General features: G+C 49.2%; 5 protein-coding genes across 5 annotated transcripts in view; 2 read left to right on the top strand and 3 right to left on the bottom strand.

Annotated features, from left to right (window-relative positions):
* Window positions 1-1,245: 1,245 nt before the first annotated feature.
* Window positions 1,246-9,201, bottom strand: dhrs3b (dehydrogenase/reductase (SDR family) member 3b). The gene is made up of 6 exons (XM_067241810.1): window positions 8,567-9,201; window positions 3,460-3,603; window positions 3,007-3,126; window positions 1,992-2,230; window positions 1,662-1,787; window positions 1,246-1,378 (listed from the first exon to the last, which is right to left on the bottom strand). The coding sequence occupies exons 1-6, from the start codon at window positions 8,759-8,761 to the stop codon at window positions 1,294-1,296; spliced, it is 909 nt and encodes a 302-aa protein (XP_067097911.1). The 5' UTR covers window positions 8,762-9,201; the 3' UTR covers window positions 1,246-1,293.
* A 1,643-nt stretch (window positions 9,202-10,844) lies between these two features.
* aadacl4 (arylacetamide deacetylase-like 4) lies at window positions 10,845-14,794 on the top strand. Its single transcript, XM_067244044.1, has 4 exons — window positions 10,845-11,021; window positions 13,095-13,320; window positions 13,778-13,841; window positions 13,981-14,794. Exons 1-4 carry the CDS (start codon window positions 10,845-10,847, stop codon window positions 14,762-14,764), a joined length of 1,251 nt encoding a protein of 416 aa, XP_067100145.1. The 3' UTR covers window positions 14,765-14,794.
* A 501-nt stretch (window positions 14,795-15,295) lies between these two features.
* On the top strand, window positions 15,296-18,712 carry cfap107 (cilia and flagella associated protein 107). Its single transcript, XM_067245976.1, has 4 exons — window positions 15,296-15,406; window positions 16,035-16,145; window positions 17,477-17,651; window positions 18,432-18,712. Exons 1-4 carry the CDS (start codon window positions 15,296-15,298, stop codon window positions 18,710-18,712), a joined length of 678 nt encoding a protein of 225 aa, XP_067102077.1.
* Window positions 18,713-20,631: 1,919 nt separating this feature from the next.
* On the bottom strand, window positions 20,632-23,016 carry klhdc7a (kelch domain containing 7A). The gene has a single exon (XM_067246389.1). It carries the CDS (start codon window positions 23,014-23,016, stop codon window positions 20,632-20,634), a length of 2,385 nt encoding a protein of 794 aa, XP_067102490.1.
* Window positions 23,017-26,259: 3,243 nt separating this feature from the next.
* Window positions 26,260-27,012, bottom strand: part of igsf21a (immunoglobin superfamily, member 21a) — a 119,457-nt gene continuing 118,704 nt past the window's right edge. Inside the window, 1 exon segment of the mRNA XM_067240968.1 lies at window positions 26,260-27,012. This exon segment is cut by the window's right edge and continues 614 nt beyond it. The gene's annotated coding sequence lies outside the window, so the exon portion shown is untranslated.

The following is a 27,012-nucleotide window of genomic DNA, read 5'->3' as shown; positions in this document are numbered from 1 at the left end:
ACTACTACTTACCTTCTGGCTGAGTATTCTGCACCCTGCTTGTTTTAGATTTCTGATGTCAGAGTTAACCTTTCTCTGCTTTTCACAACATGACCTATGGATAAATACATTCCCAGTTCCTCAGTTTGCTATTTGCAAACTGTTTTGCAAGCAGAGAATGTGACGAAACACTGCAAAGACCGAGAAACAACAAGACATCTGGCTGATGAAAGCAACAGGAAATCCTAATCATGGAACTTATTTTTTCGGAAGATATACTTGAATATTTCTTCTTCCAATGACGGACAATGTGGGGTACAGTGAGAGAGGAAGATGTAGAGAAATGACCTGAGCCAGAATCTAACCTGGGTTGCTGCGTAGGGGCTTAGGTCCATGTATTTTGCACTCCCAATAATCCATATAAGTCCCAATAAAGGAACTTTATATATGTGGACAAACACCATTTATAATCTTTTCAGGAAGAACTCATGGGAAGAAAATTAGGCCTTTGTCAGTCTTGTCTTTAAGCCCATCTAACTATATAGGTGATAGCACATGTCAAAGGTAATAGTTCTAAAGTGATTCAAGATAGTTAAGACGCCATTTTAGTTCCTCCAACCTCCAACATCGACCCATTTTGAGACGAAATCCAACAATCACACAGATTGTTTTTAAGAACTGACCAGGACGTGAGGTGGGTAGTGATTCCACGGTTGGCATGAAATAAGATGAGGTTTAACATTTCCCGTAATTTCCCCTTGAGGGTGAATAAAGTACCAACTACAACTACTGCTACCATGTTTCCCCTTCCAATCACACCTCTCCTGTACCTCCTACCACCTCCTCCCTCCTCCACCCTGCATGAACAACATCTCAATTCTCTAAAACACATTTTCTTTATTATCATGATCATACATAGACACATAACACATAGAATAAAAGTAGCAGAAACAAACCGGTTTGTTATTTTGTGTGAAAACCTCCCGAAACGTGGTTTATTCCAACTGATTTATGGCTTCAGAGTGAGAAGGTTTTCGGGGGTCGTCCGAGATACACGTCCGATCTCAGAAATGACACCTGGCGAGAGTCCAACACGCTCTGAAGAACATCTTCATCTTCTCTGGAGTCGTGTCTGGAGACACGTTGCCACCGAGTTAAGAGGAGACCTCCAGCATTGCTCAATGTCCCAGTCCAGTCCATGACTGCTTCCCTTTCATACCACCCCCCCCCCCCCCCCGCCACCCGGGCCCCCTCCACCCTCCCAGAGTTCATGGTGTTGGCTGGCCTCTCTCTCCCTCTCAGCCCCAGCCTCCCTCACGTCCTCCCCTTGAACGTGTCCATGCAGGTGTAGCTTCCGGAGAACCTGTGGATCTCTTCAAGCGCTGACTGGGGCATGAAGCTGGTGGATGGATGGGGGGGAGGGAGGGAGGGAGGGGATGTAAATAACAGTTAGAGGACATCACACATTTACACGTGTTCATTGAGCAGAAGCTGTTCATCCAAAATAAGTCTAGGAAGTGCCGCAGGAAATCAAGGATAAAAAAGACAGCAGAAGGACTGCAAACAGGTCATAATGACAACACAACACACAATGACGCAAAAAGACACAAATAATCCCCCAGATTGCATGGAGGCTCAGCTGGAGTCTTCATCTGGGCTCTGTGGAGTGAAAGCAGCATTACCTTTTGAGGAAGACGAGCGCGTGCATGGTCCAGGGCAGGTAGAGGAAGGCAGTGTTGGTCCGGACTGCATCCACCGTCCTCTGGGCCACCGTCTTGGGCTTGAGTGGAGGGAAGAGCTGGGGAAACCTGCAGGAACGCAATCGAGTTAGTACGCAAGTATAAATACAGTAAATACTGTATAGCTGATGAACTTGAGAACGTCATTAGGAACGTGGAGATCCAACTACAGCTAGATGAACTGGAGAACTCCCGAGAACTACAGTTGAAGCTCCACATTAAAAACCGTGACCCCTGACCCCTCCGTATACACCAGACCTCCTCCTAGCTCACCTGACTCTCATGCCCTGGAACATGTCTGTGTTGGTGTGGAAGGGGAGCACAGTGGTGCAGCCCACCCCAGGACAGTCCAGCAGGCCCAGGGTCAGGCTCTCCATGAAGGCCAGGGACGAGGCCTTGGAAGTGCAGTAGTCGATGGCCCCGGGGATGGGAGACTGAGACAGGATGGAGTTGATGCACACCACATGACCGTGCTGCAGCTCCAGCATCCTGGGGAGGAACGCCTTGGTCGTCTGGAGGGCGGGGGTGTAGAGAGAGAAGTAGAGAAGAGGGGGGAGAAGGAGAGAGAGAGGCAGAAAAAGAGACAGAAAGAAGGAGACAGAGGGGGATCGAGAAAGGGAGACGGAGAGAGAGGGATAGAAGCATAGAGAGAGGGAGAGTAGAGAGAGGGAGAGTAGAGAGAGGGAGAGTAGAGAGAGGGATAGTAGAGGGAGAGTAAAGAGAGGGATAGTAGAGAGAGGGAGAGTAGAGAGAGGGATAGTAGAGAGAGGGGATAGTAGAGAGAGGGATAGTAGAGAGAGGAATAGAAGGAGAGAGGGATAGAGAGAGAAAGAGGGAGGGAGACGGAGAGACAGAGCATGGGGTCAAAGCCGAGTCACAGATTACATTTCCACCTCCATTTAGCTGGTAATTGCGTTTCTGTCTGCATACAATATGTCTGTTTGATCTCCAGTGACACAGGGAGGCACAATATGTGCCTGAGAGGCCCTCTCATGTGTTGTGATCTATGACAGTCTGGAAATACCCTGACATTACCCTCAACCCAGCAGGGACTGACTTGACAGCAGCGCTCACACACTCACAAACATCACCACCAACCTCAGGCATTCGCTTGATGTCAACCATGCAAAGGCCTTTTTAGCAGAAGGATAATCCCAATCTACAGTGGGGAAGCCCTCCTCACACACACAGACCCTATATACACACGCACGCACACCCTACACACACAAACCCCATATACACACCCTACACACACACTACAACACATGTCTCGCTCTCAGCCTCTTACCCAGAACTGGCCCATGGTGTTGATGTGCTGGGATTTCAGCAGGGCGTCATCGTCGCTCTCCATCAGGTTCTTCCCATGCACCACCGCTGCATTGTTGACCAGCACGGTCACGTCCCCCACCTGGGAACAGAGTCACAGCCACGCTCACTTAAACATCGCCTTCATCCCCCTCTCAAAGAGATGCTATCTGACTCGTCCTCCTCTCATAAGAGGCTGGAGTTACATGTAGTAGCAAGGCAGCTGAGCCATGGTAATACTGTACACTCTTATCTCATCCAGACATTTCTACTGGAGGTTGACCTCAGAAACAGATGGAGCAGCTAGACAGCTAGGAAAGAACACAGCTAGGAATCTAGTCAGATAGGAATATAGACAGCTAGGAATATAGTCAGCTAGGAATCTACATTTATGCATTTATGCATACTAGGTACAAAAAGAACATTTTATAAATACCTTCTCTCTGACCACCTTGGCCTGCTTGTAAACCTCCTCCCGATTGGCCACGTCACACAGGAAGTAGTGGCACTCGGTTCCTGTCAGGGATATCTGCTCACACGTCTCCTTCAGACACTTCTCTGTCCGGCCCCACAGGATCACCTGACACAGACAGGGTGGTCCAAGGTTTACCAACAACGTAAAAGCTATATCCATTTATTTTGTAAGATTTGTATTTAGATAGGTATCATTTAATTAGTTATTTTGAGGTACCATATACTAACTATGTCAACAATAATAAAATAAAAACGAAAAGTAATAATCAGACCTAACCCATACCCAAATATAAATGAGTATTGTGTAGACATATCAGCAAAGTCAAGCTATTAGATTCCATCCTGTCTAGGCTCTAAGAGGAGCTACTTTGGACCTGCATGCCAAGTTCCTGGTTCAGTGAACAAGGCCAGATGTATTTGAACGTGCCAGTCAGGGAGTTCACGGCTGGACTTGGAGGACAGAAGGACGAGCTGGAGGTGTGGGGAACATCTACAGGAAGGGCAGGCCTTCTCACGGCCAGAGAACAGAACAGGGAGGTGTTTTCAGACTCCCAGAGTAGGATTAAAGAGGGGGGGGGGGGGGGGGGGGGGGTCGGGGGGTGGGTGATGTGTGAATGGACTGTCTCTTTATGGGCTGGCGGAGTAAATGAAGGCTAGTCATTTGACCGGGGAATACGGGAGAAGGGAGGAGGGGAGAGGAGGATCGAGAGAGTAAGCTGTGTGTGTGTGTGTGTGGAGGGGGCGGGGGGGAGGAGGAGGGGTGCCGGTGATTGGGCACTTAGATCTGTCAGTCTTTGGGGTCAGGGAAAGGTAATGAAATCAGGGGGTGAGGCTTGGTCATCTCTCACACACTCACGCATTCTCGGGGACATTACACGGCCTGCTGGATAGACGAGCCCCAAAGTCTCTACTGGTCACGGAGTCTGGGGGCCGGGGGGGGGGGGGGGGGTGATGGGGGATTTGGCTAGTTGCCAGTGACCAAGGTTAAAATTTGAACGGAAAGTCCTCTGGAAAGCGATCCTGTGTGTGAGTGAGTGGCGCAAGTGTGCGCGTTCACTCCTCAAACTGTTGTGCGAAGGTTTCAGCGCTGCGATAGAAACCAGCGTCTGGAGCACAGCTCTCCCATCCTTCCTCCTACCGTGTTGAAGCCTCGGCTCCCCTCACATCGTGCTGACTTCAGCATCGCAGGAAAGAGGCCCGGGGAGTGAAACGTTTGCTTGCTTTGTGTGCTGGCAGGTTCAGACCGAGGGAAAGCAAAAGCCAAGTCTAATCTATATTATATACGGGGCTTTGACAAAGGCTAGCCTCCAAAAGTTTATCTTCTCCTCAGCCTTTGTTTCAGACGGCTTTCTATTTGCTTCATTTGCACCTCAGCCAGAGTAATGAGGAAGACTGGACAGGCCCTCAGCCAGCCTTGATAAATGAATGAAAGCCTTTAATGGGATTTCAGCCTAACAAACAAACCTGACAGTTCTCATTAAAAAGCCCTCTTAGCCAGGTCTCTCCTGGTAAGTTGTTATTTAATTCATTATGCTTATCACTGGCTTCAAAACACAGGCCCATCAGGGCAAACAATGGAGGACCAAATTACCATCAGTAGAGAGCCCTTCAGTGGAAAAGGTAAGAAAACACTTTCTGATTGCTCTCTGTCCCTCAGAGTTTTCCAGTGAGAATACAGTCATTACTTTGAGGGGGCACCGCGTCAACAAAGAATATATATGAGCCGAGAACCTTTCCGTTGTTATGTTTACAAATGTTACTGGTTGTGAATGGAGCGGCTTCTATCAAGCAGCAGGTAGGACAAGTTAGGCCCTCGTCCTACCACACAGCCCTCCAATAACCCAGCGCTGCTGGGACAGAGAGGGGAGAGGCCAAGGGGGGAGGTAGAGGGGCAGAGGGTGGGGACAGAAGGGCAGAGAGAGGGGAGGGGCATAAAGAGGAAAGGCAGAAGAGCAGAGGGGGGAGGCAGATGGGGCAACGACGGGAAAGGAAGTGGGGGAAACACAGAGAGCAGAGGGTAGAAGAACAGAGGCAGAGATGGGGACATAGAGGAGCTGGGGGGGAGGGGGTGTACACATAGGGGCGTGGGGGGACGGGGACGTGATGAGGTGGGGGGCACAGAGGGGGCATCAGGAGTTCAGGAAGCAGTCGCCTGTCGCCGTCTAATTAGTGTGGAGACAGGAGGGTCAGATGTAGGGCAATAACCAGCTGGGAGCAGTGTGCTTCCCGCCTCCCTCCCTCCCTCCCCCTGCCCTCCCTCCCTCCCCCTGCCCTCCCTCCGTCCTTCCCCCCAACACACACACACATCCACACACAGTCACACAGTGACCAAACTAAGACTATTTTGTTCAAAATAGCTCGTCAAAACATATGGCCCAATAAAGATAGAAATGCCAAATGTAGACCCAAGAATCGCCCTGTTATTCATGAACAATCATTATATATTTATAGTTACAAAGAGACCATTGAGAGACAATTTAATAGGTCTGCTCCCAGTGGTGAATCAGTCAGCTTAACTGCTGTGGAAGCTCTCTTCCATTCCTCTGAAGCCCCTGCTGGAACAACTCCTTAGCCTAGACGAACGTCCCACTGCTACACACTTTATGCCCATCTATCCCTCTCTCCATACCCCTCTCTTCATACCCATCTCTCTTTGCATCCCCCTCTCTCCCTCTTTCTTCATATGCCTCGGTCTCGCTCCCCCTCTCTCTATCTTCCGCTCTTTCCAGCCACAGAGTACCTCAAACTGGGGCGAGTCGTTCTCTGAGTGTTCCAAAGACCTAGTCCTATTGATGAATGCCCCATTTCTTTCTCAGCATCTCTTCACTTGAAGGGAGGTAATTGTGAGGCGTTCTAGTGCAGGTGTTGTTTTCAAGGTCTTCACACCTTGACAATACTCAACAATAGAGCTGCTGAAAGGCCTGGTGACATCCTTTGTTGTGCAGCTGCAAAGTATAGCTTTTAAAACCCACAGCTTCCCTCTCCCCTGTTCCCCCTGGGGATATGGCACTGAAAGGAAGACGGAGGCTGATGTCATTCACTTGAAAATGAGGCCTCTACCGCCAGTCTTTGGACAGCGGTGTGTGTGTGTGTGTATGTGCGTATAAGAGGGCTCACCTATTGGACGGCCACAACAACAGGTATCGAAGAAAAAGACCAAACATCCACAACTAGGGATTTTAGCATCTTAAGTAGATTGTCAAACATGTACAGTCTTGATGTCCGGAGATAATCGCATCCCTGTCTGTCAAGAGAGATTCACCGTTCCCTGCTGAAACTTTTCCGAAAACAATACCATCTAAGAGTTAACCAAACACATGGTGTGGTTAAGCTGGCATGTTGGACGCTCGCTTGCTCTGGTTTACACAGCCGGGCTGAGAGCTCTCCCAGAGGGGCCTGTGCTTGGACCGAGGCTGAGTCCCTGGCAGCTCTGCCGTCAGAGCATTCACTGGGGCATTTCAAGCCTAAGTGACTACTCCTTGTTAGGGAGGGGTGTGGTGGAGGCAGGCTATTTATAACAAACAAACAAAATAGTCTGGGTGCATGTTTTGGATGGGTGAAGCAGGCTGCTGAAACATGCTGTCGTGCTACAGTGGCTTGGTTCATATCAAGCACAAGTAAAAGGCTATGGAGCTGGATACCTTGTCCTGGCAGACCTAGCCTTGGACACCAGCTGACTAAAATGTATGATGTGGTATTTCATGTGAGAGATACTGAAATGTACTTTCAATTTATGTCTAGACTGCACTCTACATTCACACCAACACTCAGCATAGATAGAGTATCTCAATTCACATGATTAAACATTGTAGTATTAACAATATGTACTCCCCTTGTCCTAAGGGTAAAAAATGACCCATCTTCACTAAACCCTTCAAATAAATCAGCTTAATTGAATTTGAAACCCCAGATCTATTTTGCATGAAAAAAACATGTAATTCATCGCAAACTTCATTAATAGCTGGGGTTTCCCTCTTCATAGTGCAAAAGACTGCATTTAATCAGGACAGCACTTTTTATTGAAACCCTGAAATGTGTCTTCAGTCAGTAGTACACATACAGTAATCTACATTTTTCATTGTGTGTATGTCCTTGTGGTGTATGAATTATTTTATATAACTGCCATACACACAGTCTAAGACAATATATACCCTGGTATTGTTCAGCTTTCATGGAAATATGAAAACAAAGTGATATTTAACCTAATGTTGGGGTCACTAGTGAAAGTCATCACATTTCAGAGGCTGTTGTCTGCTGTTTAATACAGTGGCGGGTCATTTTTGATCCTTAAAACAACACAAGGGTTAAGGTTCGCCATGCTGGCATCCATGTGATAAAGGATCTGTTGTGAACATGAAAAGTGTTGTGTCAGCTACACTGTGTATCTGTCACTGTCAGGCAGTCTTGCTGATGCGCCACGATGATGTCACAGACAGAGACCTTAGAGTTCTGGAGCCTTGGCCACAGAACCAAATATTGAGGTCAGTGTCCTGCAATCTCATTGGTCTGACTACTTGAAGGTCATGACCCTTGCCTTCCCACCACACAGGAAACAATAGATATTAACAAGAGGATGAACTCATGTCTTTTGGCACTCACTGTGTACCTGCCACTCCAAGGGAAGGAGACAGTGTTTGTGTGTGTGTCTGTGTGTGTGCGTGTGTGTGTGTGCGTGCGTTTTTGTGTGTGTCACGCACCAAGCATTGGTTATCAAAAGTGGGATATATGGGAGTCTGTGGGGTAGAACAATATGTAATAATGACTAACAAACCCTTCAAATACTCAAGTCAAAATTACTTGGAAACAACAAAGTTCTGAACGTGATTGCTTTCCTTGTTGACGGAATGTAATCACTGCAAATAAGCCTGTACACATGCATACATAATGTGTGATAAGCTAATAGTGTCTAACAGTGTCCCGATCAGAAAGTTATACAAAGCCAACTATTGATGAATTACAGGATTAAATCAAACATTGATGAGCAAAATAATAAACGAATAATCATACGTTATAAAATGCAATATATCGACACACATAGTTGTTATTTTCAATTTGGTTGTTGTATTTACCTTTTTAGCCCCCTGCTCGGCAAACTCCTCGGCCAGGTAACGGCCGATGCCTCTTCCACCGCCGGTGATCAGAACTATCTCTTGGCTCAAGTCTTTTCTTGTGCTCGGTAGCAGTGACAACACGCTTGCTTTGACTATGTAATAGATCATTTGAATGGGGAAAAACAGCATAGAACCCAAAACCTTCAAATCCATCTTGCTTCAGCTCCTTGGGTAACCAAACGTCTTTGTTACGCGTTTGTATGCACTTGGGACCCAAGCAAGGTAAACCTCTAATCTCGATGTTTTCCCCCCCCTGCCAGACCAGAGTTCAAAAGTGCTTTTCTGAGTTATCCGTATGCTACCACTATCTTGTGCAGCCAAGTCGGAGTTTCAAGACATATAGGAACCCAGCGGAAATTAAAACAATCCCGTCAATTGTAATATTTCGGACATGTTATCCCACTCGCGTATACTGTCAGTCTTGTCTTTTAAATATAATCGTTTATTACGCAGGTAGGTTAGTAAACGTTGAACGACTGTCGCAGGAAAACAGCGAGACGGACGTGGTTCTGGTAGTAGTGCGCTACTGAATCGGTTACAAGTGCCGTCGTCGGTGTTGTATTCCAAAACTTATCCTGGACGTAAACGCTACCGCCTCTGCTCGCTCACAGATATAGCTTACTTTACAATTTAGCAGCTTCAGCAGTGACGAGGAGACTGGTATCTGAGGGGAGGTTTGTGTGAGCATTAATCCTGATTGACAGGTTGACTGGGTAGGGATATGTTGCTTCATTGGGTGTCTGCTGAGTGGTTGTCTTTGGGTCTCCCAACCAGTCATATCTGCTTCTACAGTCGATTGTTGAGTCACATTGACCAGGCTAGATAATAAAAACATGCATGTTTTTGTAAAAAACACTTGATGCAAAAGTTGTATTCTTAGAAATGATAGTTATATGACTTTTAGGACAAAGGTTAAAAGTATGTCTTTCTCTCTCTCTCACATACACACACAAACACACCCTCTCTCTCTCTCTCTCTCTCTCTCTCTCTCTCTCGCTCTCTCTCTCTCTCTCTCTCACACACACACACACACACACACACACACACACACACACCCTTTATGACAGGTCTTTTAGATAAAAACAAGACATGTTTGCTATCTTGAGTTGTGGTCATCCCAGCTTGGTGTCCCACCATTTCCTGTGACAGTGCAGTTAGAAATGAGCTTACTGTCCCAGAGAGAGAGGGACAGAAACTCGACATGATTACCTGAAAAACAAATCCAGTGAATTCATGAGCTGCAGATGAGATTCCAGGCTGTGATTTCTGGCCCGAACCTTGGATTTCGTACTGAGTTTAGCTGAAAGGCTGAGGGCTTTTTCAGAATATGGGATGGCTTTAAAGAGCAAAACTCACAATGGCTGCATTGTGCCAGGCCCAGCTTCTTCGACACTGGGAGAGTCTGTGGGGCTGGCTAGTCCTGGAAAATAGATCCAGATGCTGGCCCTTTTCTGTCGTTTATTGGAAATCTTACTTGGTTTTGAGCACAGATTTACAAACGTTCTTGCAGACTATGGATATCCAGCGAAATGCTTTCAGAGTCGGATGTTTTATACATAGAAAGACATCCAGTCTCGTTGATGAATGTTGTTTTCTCGAAACCTTCCAACCAACACTGTGTCCTATGTCCAGTGGTGGTTTGTTATCACTCAAGCCATCACTGCCATCTACAGATGAATCGATAAAGTACAGGCTCTTTATCCCAGGAGTATATACTTACGGAACATCTAGTTAACTCAACTATACAGTTATAAATACATGTACAGCTTTGCTTTATCTTAATAGTCTGTCTGGTCTGTTTATGTAGAAGACTGTTAGTCACTGTGTTGCCCATGAGATATGCAAACAGTGTGGGTTTACAGTTTCTCAACAATGTGTGTGGGTTGGTAATGCATGTTGAATGACTTCTGAATGAAAATGAAGGTTGTTGAACAACCTGTCACTTGGGAGTGCCTGTAAAAGTTGTGAGCATTAGACACAAACATGACGTGTGTGAAACAAAACGCTTAAAAATCCTCACTAACAAATCTTTCAAACAAATCATAATCACAATACTTAGGAAGTCCCTTATAGTGCCTGACTACTGGGCCAGTCAAACATGCCTTTTAAGCGAATGAGAGAGAGCAGGGCTTAACAATGAGGCTTCAGAGAGAGATGTGGGAGGAGTGAGGGACTAGCTGGGTGAAGTGTTTACCTGCAAGGACCGTCACCTACACTGTTTCCGACTCAAGGCAGCATGGACATCGCCACAGCAATTTTAATAATTGGCTTTGCTGCGCTCGTCGCTGCCTTCCTCCTCCTGGTAATTGGCCTTGTATACTCGGAGCTGATGAATTCAGACATTCCTCCTGGGGTTGCAAATCCTTGGAAACTGCATGTAGTTCATGGCTTGTTGGTTGGCATAGCGATTGTGGTGAGTGTCTTATCCGCGGAATTGTTACTGCTTATTATTTCATGTTTTCTGCAAGTCAAATCATGTTCATGTTCTCTGGTGGAATAATGAATGGAACCTATTCCACAGTGTAAAGGAAAACATGGCTGTTGGGTTGTAGCAGACCTATTAAAAAAAGCATATGGTTTCTAACTCCACAGAAATGGTTGTCCTTTTAGTGTCCTCTATTCCCCCCTGATAAACTCAAAGTCATTTCCGACGTTCTGGGCTGGAGCTGTTTACACAAGGGCATGAGTGCACACTTTAATGATGCGTTTACTCAGTGAAGGGGCAGAGATTTAACTTTGGCTCTGGAATATACTGAGTTCATGATTCCCACAATGCTGATTTTGCAAAATGTATATGTGCTATGTCCTCTAAAATCCCTTCACAATAGTTAGTAACTTTCTTTTACAAAGAACCATCTGGTAGGGAGCCAAACCAAGAAGAAGCAGCATGCCTGGATTACAGATGAACTCTCTGAATGACCTACTTAACTAAATGTTTTATTGTTGTCATAAATGTCAACAAGCCTTTGATTGTAATTGTGTGGCAAGACATAAAACGTTTTATCTTGCCTCCCCGTTGATGGATCACCGTAGAATGTTGGCCTGCCTTCCCACCTACACTCTTCCTGTATTCCCCACCTATACACCCTTTTTTCTTTGGCTCTCGACGAAGGCGGTCGCATTTTATCCTCCCCTCCCTGACCTTCCCTGCTTGGCTGTGTCTTGTGTCTTGTCTTGTCTCAAGATACTCTCTCATCATCACTCTCCGAAACTAGAAGCATGGAATTAATTAGCTGGTCTCTCAATGCTATTGACACCATCTTCTCGAAGAGAAGCTCGGGTTCGGGGGAACCCTACTGTCCGGACGGTACGTTCGCAGCTGGCTACACGATGGACGCGTGAGAGAATTGGTGTGTCGTGTGTCTAGCGGCGCTTTCCGTGGAGGACGTTGAAGACATCTTCATATTCGGAACCATGATTACAGGCTTTCTGCTGTTTGGAATAGGCGCTGGCTTTGTATATTGGAAAATTAAGGAAACGGCTGCAGCCATCAAAAGCCCCGTTAGGCTGCCCGATACGATTGATGCGGTGGGCAGAGTTGTTGGAGCTCCCCTGGAGCAACTCCCCTGGAGAGCGCTGAAACGAGACTATCTTGCCCCCCCCCCCCCCACCCCCACCGACATCTGTGGTTTGGTCTCTGCCCGGGTCATGACCAAGGATGTCTCCTGGCCAACACAATCTGCATAGGGAGAATCGGACTGATTGTGGCCTAGGTCGAGGGCGCCAACCCAGACCTACTCACACATTAACTTTCACCTACTACAGATATCACCACCCCCCCACCCCCATCCAACGCCTTCGCCTGCTTGTTTCCCCAGGGTGGCTGGCGGGTCTGTGTCCAGCGCCTATGGCTGCAGGTCCAGATGCTGCTTGTCTACCCCCCCCACTCCCCGTTGCAAGTCACGTGTTTTTGTAAATGTTGTTGTGCTTATGTGCTGAGGTTTTTGTCTGTTCCCACACTGTACTCCTCTAGGAGCATTGTCTGGGTGTTGCCTTTTTCTCTCCTCTCTCCTCATGTTATGCTGTAACTTTCTAGTCTCGTCCTGTCTACCCCCTTGTCATGTTTGTGTATTAGAAACTGCAAGTGGCAGCTCGGATCTAAGATGGATTCGAGAGACCGCAGATAGAGTGCGGCTAGTTTGTTAAACGTTTTAGATCAACACTTATTATTGTTTTTGTTGATTTTATGTAAAGCACTTTGAGCTGCAATTCTTGTATGAAAAGTGCTATATAAATAAAGTCTTACTTACTTACTTACTTACTTACTTACTTACTTACCTACCGCACTCCCCTGTCTACCCCACCCACCCACCCTCACCCACCTACCCCACCCCTCTCAACCACACCCACCCACCACACCCCACCTAACTTAATCCCCCACCCTCACCTCCCCCTTCCTATCCCCCTTACCCCATCGCACCCCTCCCAACCCCACTCACCCCACCTACCCCTTCCAACCCTCCCCCGTCCCCCCTCCCCCCCTTAGGGCCGGATCCTGGAGCGTCTGGGTCTGTGTTCCCAGATCGGCATCACGCGGTTGGTCAGGGCCTTCCTCCTGGTCCGGATCAAGCCGGTTCCCCCTGGGCTGCGTGTGAAGGATGGCAGCTTCTCAGGGGTGCCGATCAGGGTGTATGAGCCCACGGGGGCCTGGGAGGGCCTGGGCAGGGCTCTGGTCTACTTCCACGGGGGAGGCTGGGTGACCGGAAGCATAGGTAAGGTGCACAGACAAGCTCCATCCCACACACAGAGTTCATCTCTTCTGACAGGTTTCACTGGTTCAAAGAGCACGCCAACGATTGAAATGTGCTTAGGGGTTTCACTGACTGAATATATGAATGAGTCAATAATGAGATCATGAATTGATTAAGGGCATTATGGCCAAGGTCGTAACCAGGGGCCTGGGTTCGATTCTGGCCCTGCACACATTCCCCCTCTCTCTCCCTGCTTTTCTGTCTCCCTCCAACACTCTCTGTGGATATAAATGAAATATGATAAAAAGTATTATAATAAACATATAATTCAAAAAGAAAAAAAATAATTGGCTCCTCACTACAGCAATAAATCGTTGCCTACCTTGAATAATAGTGGTCTACTTGTCATGCAATGGTGGTTGTGTGTGTCACAACTTCTCTCCTAGTTCTAAAGAAGCCCTTTTTGTCTCCTGATCAGATATCGTCGACGATATTTGCAGGCGCATCGCCAAGGAGTCCCAGACCACGGTGGTGTCTGTCGGGTGAGTGTCCTTCCTAAACTCTCCTTTCAGCACACGTAAATCAGTACAGTTCCGCCCACTTGGCTGTGATCTGTCACAGGATTGGACACAAATCCCCGAAATCCAACTTCTCCCCCTGTACCCTCCCCTCCCCTTTCAGGTACCGCCTGGCCCCCGAACACAGGTACCCCGCACAGCTGGATGACTGCGAGGCCGCTACGTGTCACTTCCTGTCTGTGGCTGAGGCGGAGTTCGGCGTGGACCCGGCCAGAGTGGCGGTCGGCGGCGACAGTGTTGGAGCAAACCTGGCAGCCGCGCTGTGCCAGCGCCTGGCGAAGAGGACGTCTGGACATCTGCCCTCTCCCTGTGCCCAGGTCCTGATCTACCCAGCTCTGCAGATGGCGGATTTCAGCCTGCCCTCGTACCAGCAGAACCACGCCGTGCCCATATTGTTCCGTGGCAGGGTGGCGTTCTACTTCCTGCAGTACCTCAACGGTGACATGTCTCGGTGCCAGGATGTGCTGGACGGCGTGCATGTGCCCCTGGAGCTCAGGCAGAGGTACCAGGAGTGGCTCTCCCCGGCCAACCTGCCCCCTGCCTGCCTGGCGAGGGGCTACCGGGATCCCCCCACCCACGACTTCGATGGCGAGGTGTACCACGCCGTCAAGGCGGGTCTGGACCCTGAGGTGTCGCCCTTGTTGGCCGACGATGACGACCTTCGCCTGGCTCCGCCCACCTTCGTCCTGACCTGCGAGTTTGACGTCCTGAGGGATGATGGGATACTTTACAGGAAGAGGCTGCGTGACCTGGGATTGGCTGTCACCTGGCACCATGTGACAGACGGTTTCCATGGTATTGTTAACTTTATGAACCAGGGTTGGCTCAGCTTTGCTTCAGCAACACAGGCTGTGGATAGTGTTGTGAATTATGTCAAAACTCTCTAAAATGAACTGGTTCTGCCATGGTTTCTAATATGTGGGTTTCTTTAGGAAACATTAATTGATATCAACATTCATTTTGATGTTCCTTGTCATGTATTTTACATTAAAGACTATACTAAAAGACACCTTTGAATGTTTAATTATTGTGAGCAATCGTGTTTTAAGGCTATTCCAGTTCCACAAGGGTTTCGATCCAACAGCAAAAATGCAGCTTAAAGACTGCGTAATGAGACCTCTTTAAAATAATCAGACATGAAGGAGATATAATTGTTCCTTTTCTCTCCTAAGTAGTGCCACTGCTGCCTGTCTGTGCTGTTAGCCACAGAATGTTTGCTGTATCCATAGCAACAGAACTTCTCCCTCTACCGTGCCTATGTCATAGTGCCGGCTCATGCTCAGTGTTTGACTGGCAATCCCTGCTCCGATATAGGACAGTCACAGCACACATCCAGATCCACAGTGAACGCTGTTTGGGTCTGTGTGTGTTTGCGCTTGTGTCCGTGTGTGTGTGTGTGAGAGAGACACCTGTGCAACATGGGGAAACAAGAGCCCCATTGCGATAAGTGGAGTCTACCTGGCTGGAGGATAGAGCAGAAATATGGCAACAAAGTCCTCATAGGTAACTGGGTGGAAGAGAAACTGCAGGTAAGTCTGTCACATTTATATTTGATCTAATAGCGTTCCTGCACCACTAATTCAAATCATTGTAATGTGGCCAAGGGTTTCAATGACAGAAGCAAAGTACAGAGTAGCTTAAGATGCTCTAAAGAGTCAAGTTGGCCTTAAACTTTAATTGAATGTGAGAACATGAGCAACCTTCTGCTCTCTCGTGCCAAAGATCTTCAACAAACTATCTTCGTGGCGGGGCGCCAAGGGTTGGGTTGGCCTCCCAGTCACCATTCAGATCTATACCAAAGTGATTAGAGGGCTTCAGTTGAGCAATATCAGCAGAGACCTGCGGTGGGAGAGGCTGGAGTGAGGGTCAGAATAATTGCATCGACGTGGAGCCAGACTGCGGGAGTGCTTGTGCAGTCTCCGGACCGACGGATGTCTTTAGAAATGCTGTAGAACAGCTCCGGTCGATGGGACAGTGTGAGCCTTTGCTGAACTTGTGCCAGGGGCTCGTGCTAACTTGGTCGTGTTTGTAGCCTTGTTGGGTCTTCTTTGCTATCTTCTCCCCATTCTCTCTTTTACCCTCTGTTTTCTCCTCTCCTTTCCTGTTCCATCCTTTTCTCCTCTGCTCTACTTTACTTTACTCTACTCTACTCTCCAGTTCAGCAGGGAATGTCAGACAGCCAACAGCACCAGCCGGTCAGACTACCAGCCTCATTGGAACCATCGACCAGATGTCTTCCTGAGACGAAGTGCCCTGAGGAGATCAGAGGTCAGCCTCACCTGCAAGTCTACAGCTGCCAGAGCAAAACGCAGAACACCACACAAACTGCTTACTTTGTGGGTCACATAATCGTCTATATCTGTCAAATATATAGCTATACATGCTGTGTAGGGATGGATAATGCTCTGATTGTCCCAAATACTGCACGCATCTATGTATGTATATATGTGTATAGTAGATGCATGATTGGAAATACATTCACATTCACGAACGGACATTCAAACACATAGATTTAAAGAAAACTACAATTCACATGGGTCAGACCAACCTAACTTAAAAACAAAGAGAGTTATTAATACAGCTCTCAATGAGCCGCTGCATTGGTTGCTTTCAGCTACTTTGGTATTTACCAGAAACAGTAAGAATCATTGATTCCTCTGGGCAGTTAGAAGCTCGTTACATCTGCATTCCTCTGCCCTGCGTCTTCATCTGAGGAGATGAGTGAATCAAAGAGCAAAGTCCTTCTCCCACGACCAAAGGCCTCAAAGTCCAGGATGAGATATCGAAATACTTAAAAAGAGAGTTTTTTTCACCCTCCATTCCTGGAGGTAATGTCTGAAGTGAAAGATTTAGTTGGTGAGAGCAAGCTGTCAGTGCTTAAATATCCTAAGCGAACCAAGTCACGTCAGATCAGTGATTGGTTAAATAGAGGCGAGCGGGAAGGCAGGAATGTGAATCTGAATGTGAAGGTCCGCATGGACTGGGCCTCACAGCAGAGTAGAAGAGAGGAGAGTAAAGAAGAGAAGATTGGCGTGTTTTTACCACAGTTAACATTTTATTTTTTTCTTGTTCTGTAACTGTGGACACAGAGTTACCTGACACTTCAATTTGCTTCGGGGTTAACAAACTGAATTGAATTGAACGGAATTAAATGGAATTGAGCTGAATTGTAGAGGACAGACGTAAACCGCATCACAATGAATTGTATTGAATTGATTCAAACATCGGAATATGGTCCTGAGCATAAATCTCGGTCTGAGGGGCTGAGCAATTGCAGGGGTGGTGGTGGTTGTGGTGCTGTTGGGGTGTGTGTGTGTGTGTGTGTGTGTGTGGGGAAGCGGGGAGGGGTTGAGGGATGAGGGGGGCTACAGAGATAAAGAAAGAATGAAATTGCTGTAGAACTGTGAAAAGAGGATATCATTATAATGGGTGTGTGTGCGTGTTATTTTTTGGGGAGGTGGAGGGTGGAGTGGGGGGCTTTTGTGTATGTTTTTTCTTTCCTACTTTCAAAGGGGGGAGGGGGGTTGAGTTTAACACTATGAGGAGCTCTTACAGCCTCGAGGAAGACTGTCGGTGTGTCTGTGTGTGTGCTGTTCCAGGGTCTTCCCAGCAAGCTGCTCCTATCCCACCATGGCATCCCCAACTCCCACTGCCTGGTGACCCTCTACGACGAGGCGTACGCCCGCAGGCCCGGCGCCGCTCTGCCCGCGCTGCGCTCCTGGCACCCTGACAAGATGGCGTGGGCGCCAGAGAGGTCAGACCAACCAGTCGTAGGTAGGAGAGAGACCCCACCTTTCATTTCCAACGTCTCTCGTTGTGGTGTTGTTATGCTGTGGTGTTGTGACATTGTGGTGTTAGTACGCTGTGGTGTTGTGACGTTGTGGTGTTAGTACACTGTGGTGTTGTGACATTGTGGTGTTATTGCATTGCATTGCACTGTTGTTGTGTTGCTATGTTACGGTGTCATTAGCTGTAAGTGGCTCTGCTGTAGAGGTAGAGGAGTGAAGCCCTCATGGCAAGCTGCCTGTTTCGACTACCTTCCCATTAGCTTGGTTAGTGAATAGTGACAAATCCTGTCTAAGTGCATCAGCTTCACAGAAACAAGCTTTTTTGGCACATAAAAATACATTGGCTCCGTTGAGATTATGAAAAGATAAAACTGTGAAAAGTAACCCTATAATCAGGCTAACACTTAGGCTTAGCGTTCATGGGATGAATAACTCTTTGATTGTCCCAAATCTGTCATACGTTTAATTCATTATTTAAGTTTATTGTTTGCCTTTTCGGTCTCCATTGCCTCCCTCTTTTTCTCTCTATTCCATACTCCACTCTCTTTTCCTCCCCCCTCTCCTTCTCTCTGTCACTCTCTCCCCCCTCTCATGCCCCCATCTCCTCGTATCTTCCTCTCTCCATTTCTCCCTTTTTTCTCTTCTCCCCTCTGTCTCTCTTCCTCCCCACCATGCCGCCATCTCCTTCTTGTTAACTCCCGCTCTCTCCCCTCACCCCCTTTCTCTCTTGCTCTCCATATCTCTCCCTCCGCCCCCCCCACCCCAGCCCCCCCTACTAACTTCGGCCTGGCTCGGTCCAGACGGCTCCATCTGGAGCAGCAGCGGGAGCCCCTCCCGGCGTTCAGCGTCTACGCCTCGTCCTACCAGAGGCCCCCGGTCAGCGCCTTCCCCCAGCGCGCCTCGGCCAGCGCTCCGCGAGGCCTCTCCAGCAGACTCTACCCTGCCAACAACCACAACAAGGACCTGGAGCTGAGGCAGAAGCCCAGCAGGCTGGTCCCAGACAGCTACCCCAGCCTCGGGCTCCTCCCGCCCCTCGGCCGGGCCTAGGTGGACCAGGGCAGGGTGGGGGGAGGACCGGGGGTTGGTGGACGATGGGACAGGACTTGAGCTTGGGTCACCGGCTGCTTTGTTCTTTACTCTGGGGCATCCCCAAAATAAAAATGTAGCCTCCCTATACAGTAACTTCTTGAAGTCTTAGTATGTTCCCTGTCTGTGTGTATGCGTGTGTGTATGTGTGTGTATGTGCGAGAAAAGGACTCCATGAATCACATCCACCGATTCAGAGGATAATCACATGCACAGTCTCTCCTCGCACGTGTAACATTTATCATTAACTTGGAGGCGCTCTGGAAGCGTCAGCCCACATTACCAGGAGAGATAGGTGCTGTTGATGCCATGGCTGACCTGAGCATTCAGGCGAATCAGGTGCCACAAGCCGTGCAAGGCACAGTCTGAGGAGACCTGACTAAGTCCCATTCCATTAGCTGTTTCATTACAGGGAATCAAAGTGTTTAATTAGGAAGGAATCAACTATGCTTATGTTTGATGGTCAACCATCTGTGTCACACTTCACCTGTGGCTTTCCCTTCAGCACCTCCTGTTGAGATATGTACACACTCAATGATGTTACTGATTGTGTGTGTGTGTGCGTGCGTGTGTGTGTGTTGCGCCCAGTGTGTGTGTGTTGTCGCTCAGAGCAGTTGATCGTTTTCTTTTTTTAATGCTCTCGGTGACCACTTGATGGTGCTATAGCAACACGTCACAAACACGCTAGTGTCACTTTGTAAACAACGCAACATTCTTCATCCATGCTTTTACTTTAGAAGGACAACAACTAAATATAACTTGATTGGGTAAACAGTTATACCATTTGTCTATGCAGGGGTATTAATGTGCATTGATTAACAAACCAATCCGCTTTGTGGTTGTGCTGCATTTTTCCAGTTAGCCACAACGCATCAATGTTATGTTATTGTATGTCTTAAGTGTAAGCTTTGAGTTATTTCAAGCATTACTTTCATTGACCAGATGAGTTCTTACTTTGTAATTACTGTGTTACAATGCATATTTAGTGCAGATGGGAAAATAACTTTGTTATTTGGTTAAAAAGAAAACTTTTTTTGAAATTACTGGTTGAAGCAATGCAATATCATTGATCTCCAGCGCATTATTCCAAACTGCAGCCAAATTGTAAATCCTCCATTTGAAGGGAATCAGAAGTAGAGAGGACATTTAGTTTTTAGTAGATCACGTATATTTCACAGTGAGCCACTATCATGTCATATTTATAGAGTGAAAGTGGATAATTGTATTGAGTCCAGTCCACTGTAAGAATAATGTTGCTGCTATGCTGTCATGGCCCTCAATGGATTGCGAATGTGTCACTTCCTGTGCTCCAAAGCATGAATGGAAATTATTTTTCACCACAGTCAAAAGAGGAGAGCACATTTTCTTTGATTTAGGAGTTACTAAAGTGAAGGGAGGAAGGAAGGAAGGAAGGAAGGAAGGAGGAGAGAGAAAGGGATGAGGGAGGGAGTGAGGTGTGACGTAGGGAGGAGGCTTGAGGAAGGGAAGAGGGAAAGAGGGAGGAGAGAGGTAGGAAGGAGTGATGGAGGGAGGAGAGAACTGATAGATGAAGGAACCGAGGGAGGAGAGAGGAATGAGGGATGGAGGAGCGAGGGAGGGAGGGGCTGGGGAAAGGAGGAGCAGACAGATCCACAAGGAACAAACAGCTCTTCAACCAACACACTGGATTTATATGGCGGCGCTATCTGTATAAATCTAAACAAGCAGTCATCTAATTACCATTAATGGCCTTAATATTTTACTTTCACCGCCCCTGATTAGGGCAGCTGTGCCTCCCTGTAGGACTGTCAACCCGCAGGAGGAGAAGGCCTTCAGCCGCGAAAGTAAAACCCAATCAGAGCAGACGGTCCCTCTGTGGTCCTCTAACGACCCCTGTCTGATTACACGCTGGTCTGGAGGGTCCTCTTCTCCGGCAGCGACAGGACCACGGGAAACAACACGCCCTTCGCCTCGGCGAGGACACTCAGGTCGTCAGCGACGAACGCCGGCGACGTCTCGTCCGCCAGGAACCTCATGGTGAACTGGCGGCTGAGGCAGTAGATGGTGTCGTCCACGGCCACGCACTGGAAGGCGGGGCAGTGGAGCATGCGCTTGGAGCAGCACTCATACCACAGGCGCGCCCCCGTGTGGTAGCGGTACACGCTGATGCCCAGGATGGGGTTGACGTCGAAGCGATACAGGAAGCTCCTCACCGCCACCATCTCGGTGGTCCTCTCCTTGGTGCCCACGATCAGGCTCCGCCTCCACGCGTTGGTCCTGGGGTTGTAGCGCAGCAGCGTGTACCTCAGGGTCCCCCCGGAAACGAAGAGCTCCTCGTTGCACACGGTGACGCGGTGGGCCACGGCGAACGTGTCGTTGGGCAGCGGCGCCGCGAACGTCCATCTGTCGCTCCTGGGGTCGTAGCGCTCCACGGTGGACAGGCACTCGCCACCGATGGCGTAGACGTGGCCTTGGAGGGCCGCCAGCTTGCAGTGGGGCCTGGCCTCGTTCATGGGACTGATCTCCTTCCAGATGGACGTCACAGGGTTGTAGCAGAACACTCGCTTTGAAGGTTTCATCTCCCTGTCCGTGCCCTGGCAGCCCAGCGCCACAAACAAGTAGTTGTCCATGGTGCACATGGCGCAGCCTTTGGAAACGACTTCCTGGGGTGTTTGGCACAGCGGGTGCCAGGAGTCCTGGTAGTCATCGTAGTAGTACAGCCTGCTGGATGTCCTCTGGCCTCCTCCGAACCCTTGAGAGCCGTCGCTCCTTCCCCAGTCCTGGGGGTCCATGTCGGCTGCCACCAGGAAACGTCTCCCCCTCGTCCGCAGTCTCTGTACCTGCTCCCGCTCCCCTGCCATCAGCCGGCCGTACAAGCCGGGGTCCCTGAGGACCTGGAAGTAGTTGTCAGACATGACCCGGAGCGCCGCCTGCCGCAGGTGGCCTTGGCCGTGTTTCTTGGCCAGCGCCAGCACCTCCATGCAGTTGCCCAGATCCAGCCGCCCCACCATGCTGCCTTCCTCTTCTGAGGAGTTCTCCGTGGGTGGGTGGAGGAACCTGGCGCCCGCCACCGTCTCCAGGCTGGGCTCCTCCCACACGTTGGGGTCTGAGGTGGTTGTGGTGGGGCTAAGGGGGCTGGTGTCCCCGCTGTGAGGGCCCTGGCTTGGCTTCAGTGGTGTGGAGGTCCTGGGGGCCGGCCTGGGGATGTGGAACTCGGAGAGCTCTGCTGCGCTCAGGTAGCTGTCCTTCCGCAGCAGCACCGGCCTGTCGGTGAGTCGGGGCTCCGGGCTGGCGGGGGAGAAAAGGTCCTCGGCCTCGCTTACGTTCTGGGTGAGAACCAGATCCCTCATGACGATGGGGCTCAGAGACGGAGGAGGCTCAGAGAGACTGCTCCCCCGGCTTCCAAACTCCCCCGACGGTGAGTCCAGCGACCCCTGTGACCCCTGCGACCCCCGCTCCTGCCGACCAATCCCAGGGGTGGCTTCTGTAACCGAGGACGACTCCACGTAGTATTCGTAGATCTTCCCTCGGACGACGTTCTGGTCCTCTCGTCCCTCCAGCACCAGATGGGCGTCCTCCACTGTGATCTCAGCCTTGGAGAGGAAACAGGAGTGGGCCCCCTGGAGGTCCAGGTTCTGCCTGAGCTCTCGGCCTACCCCGACCCCAACACAGCCCTCCAACCTCTGCAGGAAGCAAGGGGACCTCCGGCCTGAGGGGCTGGCTGCCCTGCTGTCACTATGACCAGGCAGTTTCAGTGTAGACCCGTTCTCAGTATCTTGGTCAGAATCACTGCTCTTGTTAGTCTCGGTTTCCGGGAGGTGGAATGGGGGGTGTTCAGCTTCTATGTTCTTGTGTTCATCAGCGTTGATCCTGTCCTGCGATTCCGCCATTTCGCCTGTGTTTGTCAACCCTGGGGAGTTTACGATCTGGGCCAGCTGTCCCTCCCCTGTGAGCGTGCTGGTGTCCTCGGGTGTCAAGTCATCACTGCCGGCGCGCACCAGCGAGGCCTCGCTTTGTTTACCTTCATCTCCGGTGTCACTGGGGGCGCTCTGATGTCGCAATGGCGCTTTGCAGTTCTGGCATGTTACGTTCTGAGGGGATTCCGGTTCATGTGAGGGCCGGGCAAGGGCGGCCGGGTCGTGGAGGGGGGGCTTCCTGGTCGCCCTGGTCCTGGAGGTGTAGAAGCGGAAGGCCCAGGAGATGAACAGAACCGCAGCCACGGATACACTCAGCTTCCCCAGAAGCTGCATGTCAAACTGAACCCCCAGCAGTTCTGCTATGGGCATCGTTGGAACCAACCAGTCCCCAAAGGTAAAATCCGCCCTGGCCTGTCCCTGGGTACCCTTTACGTTATTTAAAAAAGCATATTATAATCTACAGAAGCAGGTTTTCACCCCAGTCTCAGTCTCTGCGTTGCTGCCCGTCTGAAGTAGGGTGAGCGTATCTGCGTTCTGTCCTGTCTGAGGACGGAGCAGAAAGCTGAAACCTTTCTCTGCCGTCAGCTGCTCTATTTGCATCCCTCCCTCTCTCCTGAGTGGGGGCGGGGCTCAGCCCGGGCCTGGGTTTACCTGCTGCAGGTGAGCTGCACGTTCCCTCGGCCTCGCGGGCCACATGGAAATAGGAGGGAACCATTTGGCTACGAGACGTGCTGTGTCAGCGCTAGACCATTTGCACATGATGTCACTTTCTTTGCCAACACAGATCACAGATCGTTGACTTCGAGGCTACACCTAATGGCTTAAAGCTTTAATGGTTTAGAGGTGCAATGGTATACATTTGAGTGGTATGAAGATTTCAGGGTTAAACAAAGGTCTCTTTGATCTTTGCTTGTGACATTGTGTTTTTCGGGACCCGTATTGCGGTGTTTACTGGACTGGGCTGGGATCATTTATTTGAAAGATGTCTGTCTGCAGAGGATCCTGATGGATCACCCTCCCTTGCCAGTCCAGAGAACTACACGCTGAGTACAGATAGCATGGTTTGCCTACAGGGCGGGGTGAGATGATAGCCAGCATTCATGTCCTGCTTACTAACCAGGATCCAGCTGTTTGTTCAGCCAAACCTCAGAGATCAAAGTTCTTATACTGTGTGAACACAGCTAATTTAACTGTTGAGGTATGTGCTCTCACTCAGATACACTACGATTATCCAGTGTGGAGTCATGAAAACAATACGCCCGAAAATCCCAAACCAAACAACTGTTTGGAATCACAAACACACCCATTTGTAAGAGAGATGCAGCGATCGCTTGGCGTATCCGTGACTGAGTGGGACTGTTGACGTGAACACTGTGACAAGGCCATCTATATCCATAGACATCACTGGCACACACACATACTACGTCTCTGTCACAGCAGGGCCGTGTCACTCCGTCACCACTGTCCCCGCTGTCATTTGCGTTGCCGATAACAACACGCTTGTTCGAGGCCAGGGTCATAACAAAGACTACATGTTTGGCAGCCTGGCGGAGTGAGTTTGTGGGTGGGGATGAAAGGAGTGTGTGGATGGTGTGGAGGTATAAGGGGGTAGGTGTGTGGGTGGTGTGGAGGTATAAGGGGGTAGGTGTGTGGGTGGTGTGGAGGTATAAGGGGGTAGGTGTGTGGGTGGTGTGGAGGTATAAGGGGGTAGGTGTGTGGGTGGTGTGGAGGTATAAGGGGGTAGGTGTGTGGGTGAAGGGAGTTTGTGGGTGGGGTGGGGGTGTAAGGGGGTGGGGGTGAAGGGAGTTTATGGGTGGGGGTGTAAGGGGGTGGGGGGAAAGGATTGTGTGGGCGAAGGGAGTTTGTGGCTGGGTTGGGGGGTGGGGAGAGTTTGTATGGTCAGGAGGGGTTGAAGGTTGTTTTATGTCAGGAGTGTGTGTGTGTGTGTGTGGGGGGGGGGGGGGTCACACTAAAGGACATTTGAACAGCGTCCTCCTGACATAGACACTACCTGGTCATCTGATAGCTTGGCCTGCAGGTGAAATGAGGAGAATAGGACTCGTCATGGAGTGGTTAGACTGCTCTTGAATTATTCACAGGTGACTAGCACACAAAGCCAGCTACCTCTCTCCTGCCCCTAGCCCCCCCCCCCTCCCACACACACATCCTATGTTCCAGGGGACCCAGGCAGAGCATGGTGTTTGGAGGATAGCATGTGCTTTGTGTTGAGGAGGTGTTTTCATCTTTCATATACTTCCCCTCTCCCCCCCTCCCACCCCGCCCTTCTGATCTCCTCCACTTCTCCTTGCGATGTCACAGAAGTAAAAAAAAAAAGAAACACGTCATGTCTATGGACTATGATTAGGAACACTTTCTGCTGTTATATGGTGACATAAGACAGGAACTGTAAGGGGAAATTGGAGCTCTCAAATGGAGTCGTCAGCGAAGGCTGCTTCCATATATTCCATGTCCCAGCAGGACATACAAATGATGCAGGAAGTCAACAACTGTTTATAACTCCCCCGCGCATCTGTGGGTCACTCACATTAATAAGCCACAGATATGCGCTACTCTGCGTTTTAGTAAGTATGCATAATCAGTTATCGTGTTATTATGTGCTCCATTGTCTCCCACCATGGATGGCCTTGACTTCACGTGGAGAACATCAATGTACATGGAAAATCATCGTGTTTTCAGAGTTGAAGAGGCCATAGAGAACCTTTCATCTGGTGCACATGCACGGGCAGCAAAACAAACACAAGCACCCTGCACACAACCTGATCATTTGGTAAACAAACGAAGGATGTGCATTGTATTCATCAAGCAAGATAATTAAGCCATTAAAAGACAATTTGCACATTTTCTAATGCTTTCAGGGTTACTGATGGACCTGTTTTCTCTCTCTTGAATGTAAATGAAAAAAAGAGGAAAAAATAAGCACAAGGCATTGAGGTGCCTCTTGAATCACAATTGTGGTGCTAATAATAGCACTGTAGTCGGATAGTAATCCGCACCCCCCCCCCCCCCCCTAACTTCTCTCTCTCTCTTCACTTTCACAAAATGATCGACAAACACAAAAGAAAAGTAGCTTCACATTGTTCCCAAGCCTCAAGTACCTCTCTGCTATCGGAACGGGGGAGTAGAAATTGTGTTTGGGCAAGGTGAGACACCCCCCCCCCACCCCCCAAAAAAAGTGGGTGCATCCTCTCTCTTCTAACTAAGTCCCCCAAAATCTCCTCTCTTACCTCCCAGCAGGTTTAAGAGCTAATCCTCAGAGCACATGCTGTGTCTGGAATAGCTTATATCTGCGGCTCCTCTGAACTCCTCCTGTCAGGACACCTTTCAGAAGGAGAGAGGGAGCTGGGGTCGAACACCTCAACAGAACAGCGAGGTGTGCCGTCTGTGGCTAGCTTGGTTCAAGCGTGATTGGTTCGTCGCGGCCCTTAGCGATCCCCACAGTGACTGCACATGCAGGGGTCTGAAGAAAAGGCAACTGTATCCCTCATAGAAGGAAGACAGGAGCAGCAGGTCTACATGGTGCAGCAAACACAGGGAATCAGAGTTGTGTCTCGAAGCAGACTCCAGGCTGGTGGGTTAAGCATCTCTCCATGTTTAATACAGGTGATGTGAAACAAATGCAACAACCCTGTTTACACGCTGCATCCAGTGAAGGTCCTCTGAGAATGGCAGCTAAAATGATCCTACTAGTCCATGACAGGGTAAGGGTTACGTATTGTACACAACGCAGGTCACTTAAGATAGTATGGAAGAAGTAAATTACTGGATTACAGCCCAGTGACAGTGAAGTGCAGTGTTGTTGACTAACTGCAACACACGAAAAGGAGAAAGAATCGTCAAACGTCACATGCACCACAACCCCAAAAAACAGCAGACATATGGTAGATAGTTGAATTCTTTTTTTCTTTTTTTCTGTCCTGGTTTTCCGGCTTGTCGTACAAATGTCGAGAAACTGTATGAGAGAGGAGAGGTCTGTGCCTCGAATCTTTCCTCACAGCCTCTCTCTGTAACCAGCGAAGGATGATGAGGAGATACAAATAAAAGGCTGTGAGCTGCAACCCCTCCATATACAGCAACCTGAACCTATAGAACCTCTTTAATTATCTTCAATATTTACACAGATGTACACAAAATACACTCAAAAAAGGAGATTCGGTCGCTTTTCATTTTTGCTTGGTTTTAAGTCCTCTTGTACATTCTGAGCCATTTGAACAAAAAATGAAACCATCGTAATAGAAAAGAATGTTCTCTGAGAGCATCCGGTCTTGTTCCCAGGCATGGTATGGCCAGAGGGGGGTCAGGCCTGGGGGGTTGGGGGCAGTGTGGGCTGGGTCATTACGGAGGGCC

The sequence above is a fragment of the Osmerus mordax genome, chromosome 1, assembly GCF_038355195.1.
Source record: "Osmerus mordax isolate fOsmMor3 chromosome 1, fOsmMor3.pri, whole genome shotgun sequence".
NCBI lineage: Eukaryota > Metazoa > Chordata > Actinopteri > Osmeriformes > Osmeridae > Osmerus > Osmerus mordax.
Note: the sequence above shows the minus strand (reverse complement) of the source record. Positions and strands in the feature narration are given on the sequence as shown.

Bases quoted from the DNA above. Each gene is read 5' to 3' on its own strand.
- aadacl4 (XM_067244044.1), top strand. From the start codon at position 10,845: ATGGACATCGCCACAGCAATTTTAATAATTGGCTTTGCTGCGCTCGTC. The intron at 11,022-13,094 runs GTGAGTGTCTTA...TCCCCCCCTTAG, and splicing joins TGGTTGGCATAGCGATTGTG to GGCCGGATCCTGGAGCGTCT. The intron at 13,842-13,980 runs GTGAGTGTCCTT...CTCCCCTTTCAG, and splicing joins ACCACGGTGGTGTCTGTCGG to GTACCGCCTGGCCCCCGAAC.
- cfap107 (XM_067245976.1), top strand. From the start codon at position 15,296: ATGGGGAAACAAGAGCCCCATTGCGATAAGTGGAGTCTACCTGGCTGG. The intron at 16,146-17,476 runs GTCAGCCTCACC...GTGCTGTTCCAG, and splicing joins GTGCCCTGAGGAGATCAGAG to GGTCTTCCCAGCAAGCTGCT. The intron at 17,652-18,431 runs GTAGGAGAGAGA...CCCCCACCCCAG, and splicing joins GTCAGACCAACCAGTCGTAG to CCCCCCCTACTAACTTCGGC.
- dhrs3b (XM_067241810.1), bottom strand. From the start codon at position 8,761: ATGGATTTGAAGGTTTTGGGTTCTATGCTGTTTTTCCCCATTCAAATG. The intron at 2,231-3,006 runs GTAAGAGGCTGA...CCCGCCCTCCAG, and splicing joins ACACCATGGGCCAGTTCTGG to ACGACCAAGGCGTTCCTCCC. The intron at 1,379-1,661 runs GTAATGCTGCTT...TCCATCCACCAG, and splicing joins GCGCTCGTCTTCCTCAAAAG to CTTCATGCCCCAGTCAGCGC.
- klhdc7a (XM_067246389.1), bottom strand. From the start codon at position 23,016: ATGCCCATAGCAGAACTGCTGGGGGTTCAGTTTGACATGCAGCTTCTG.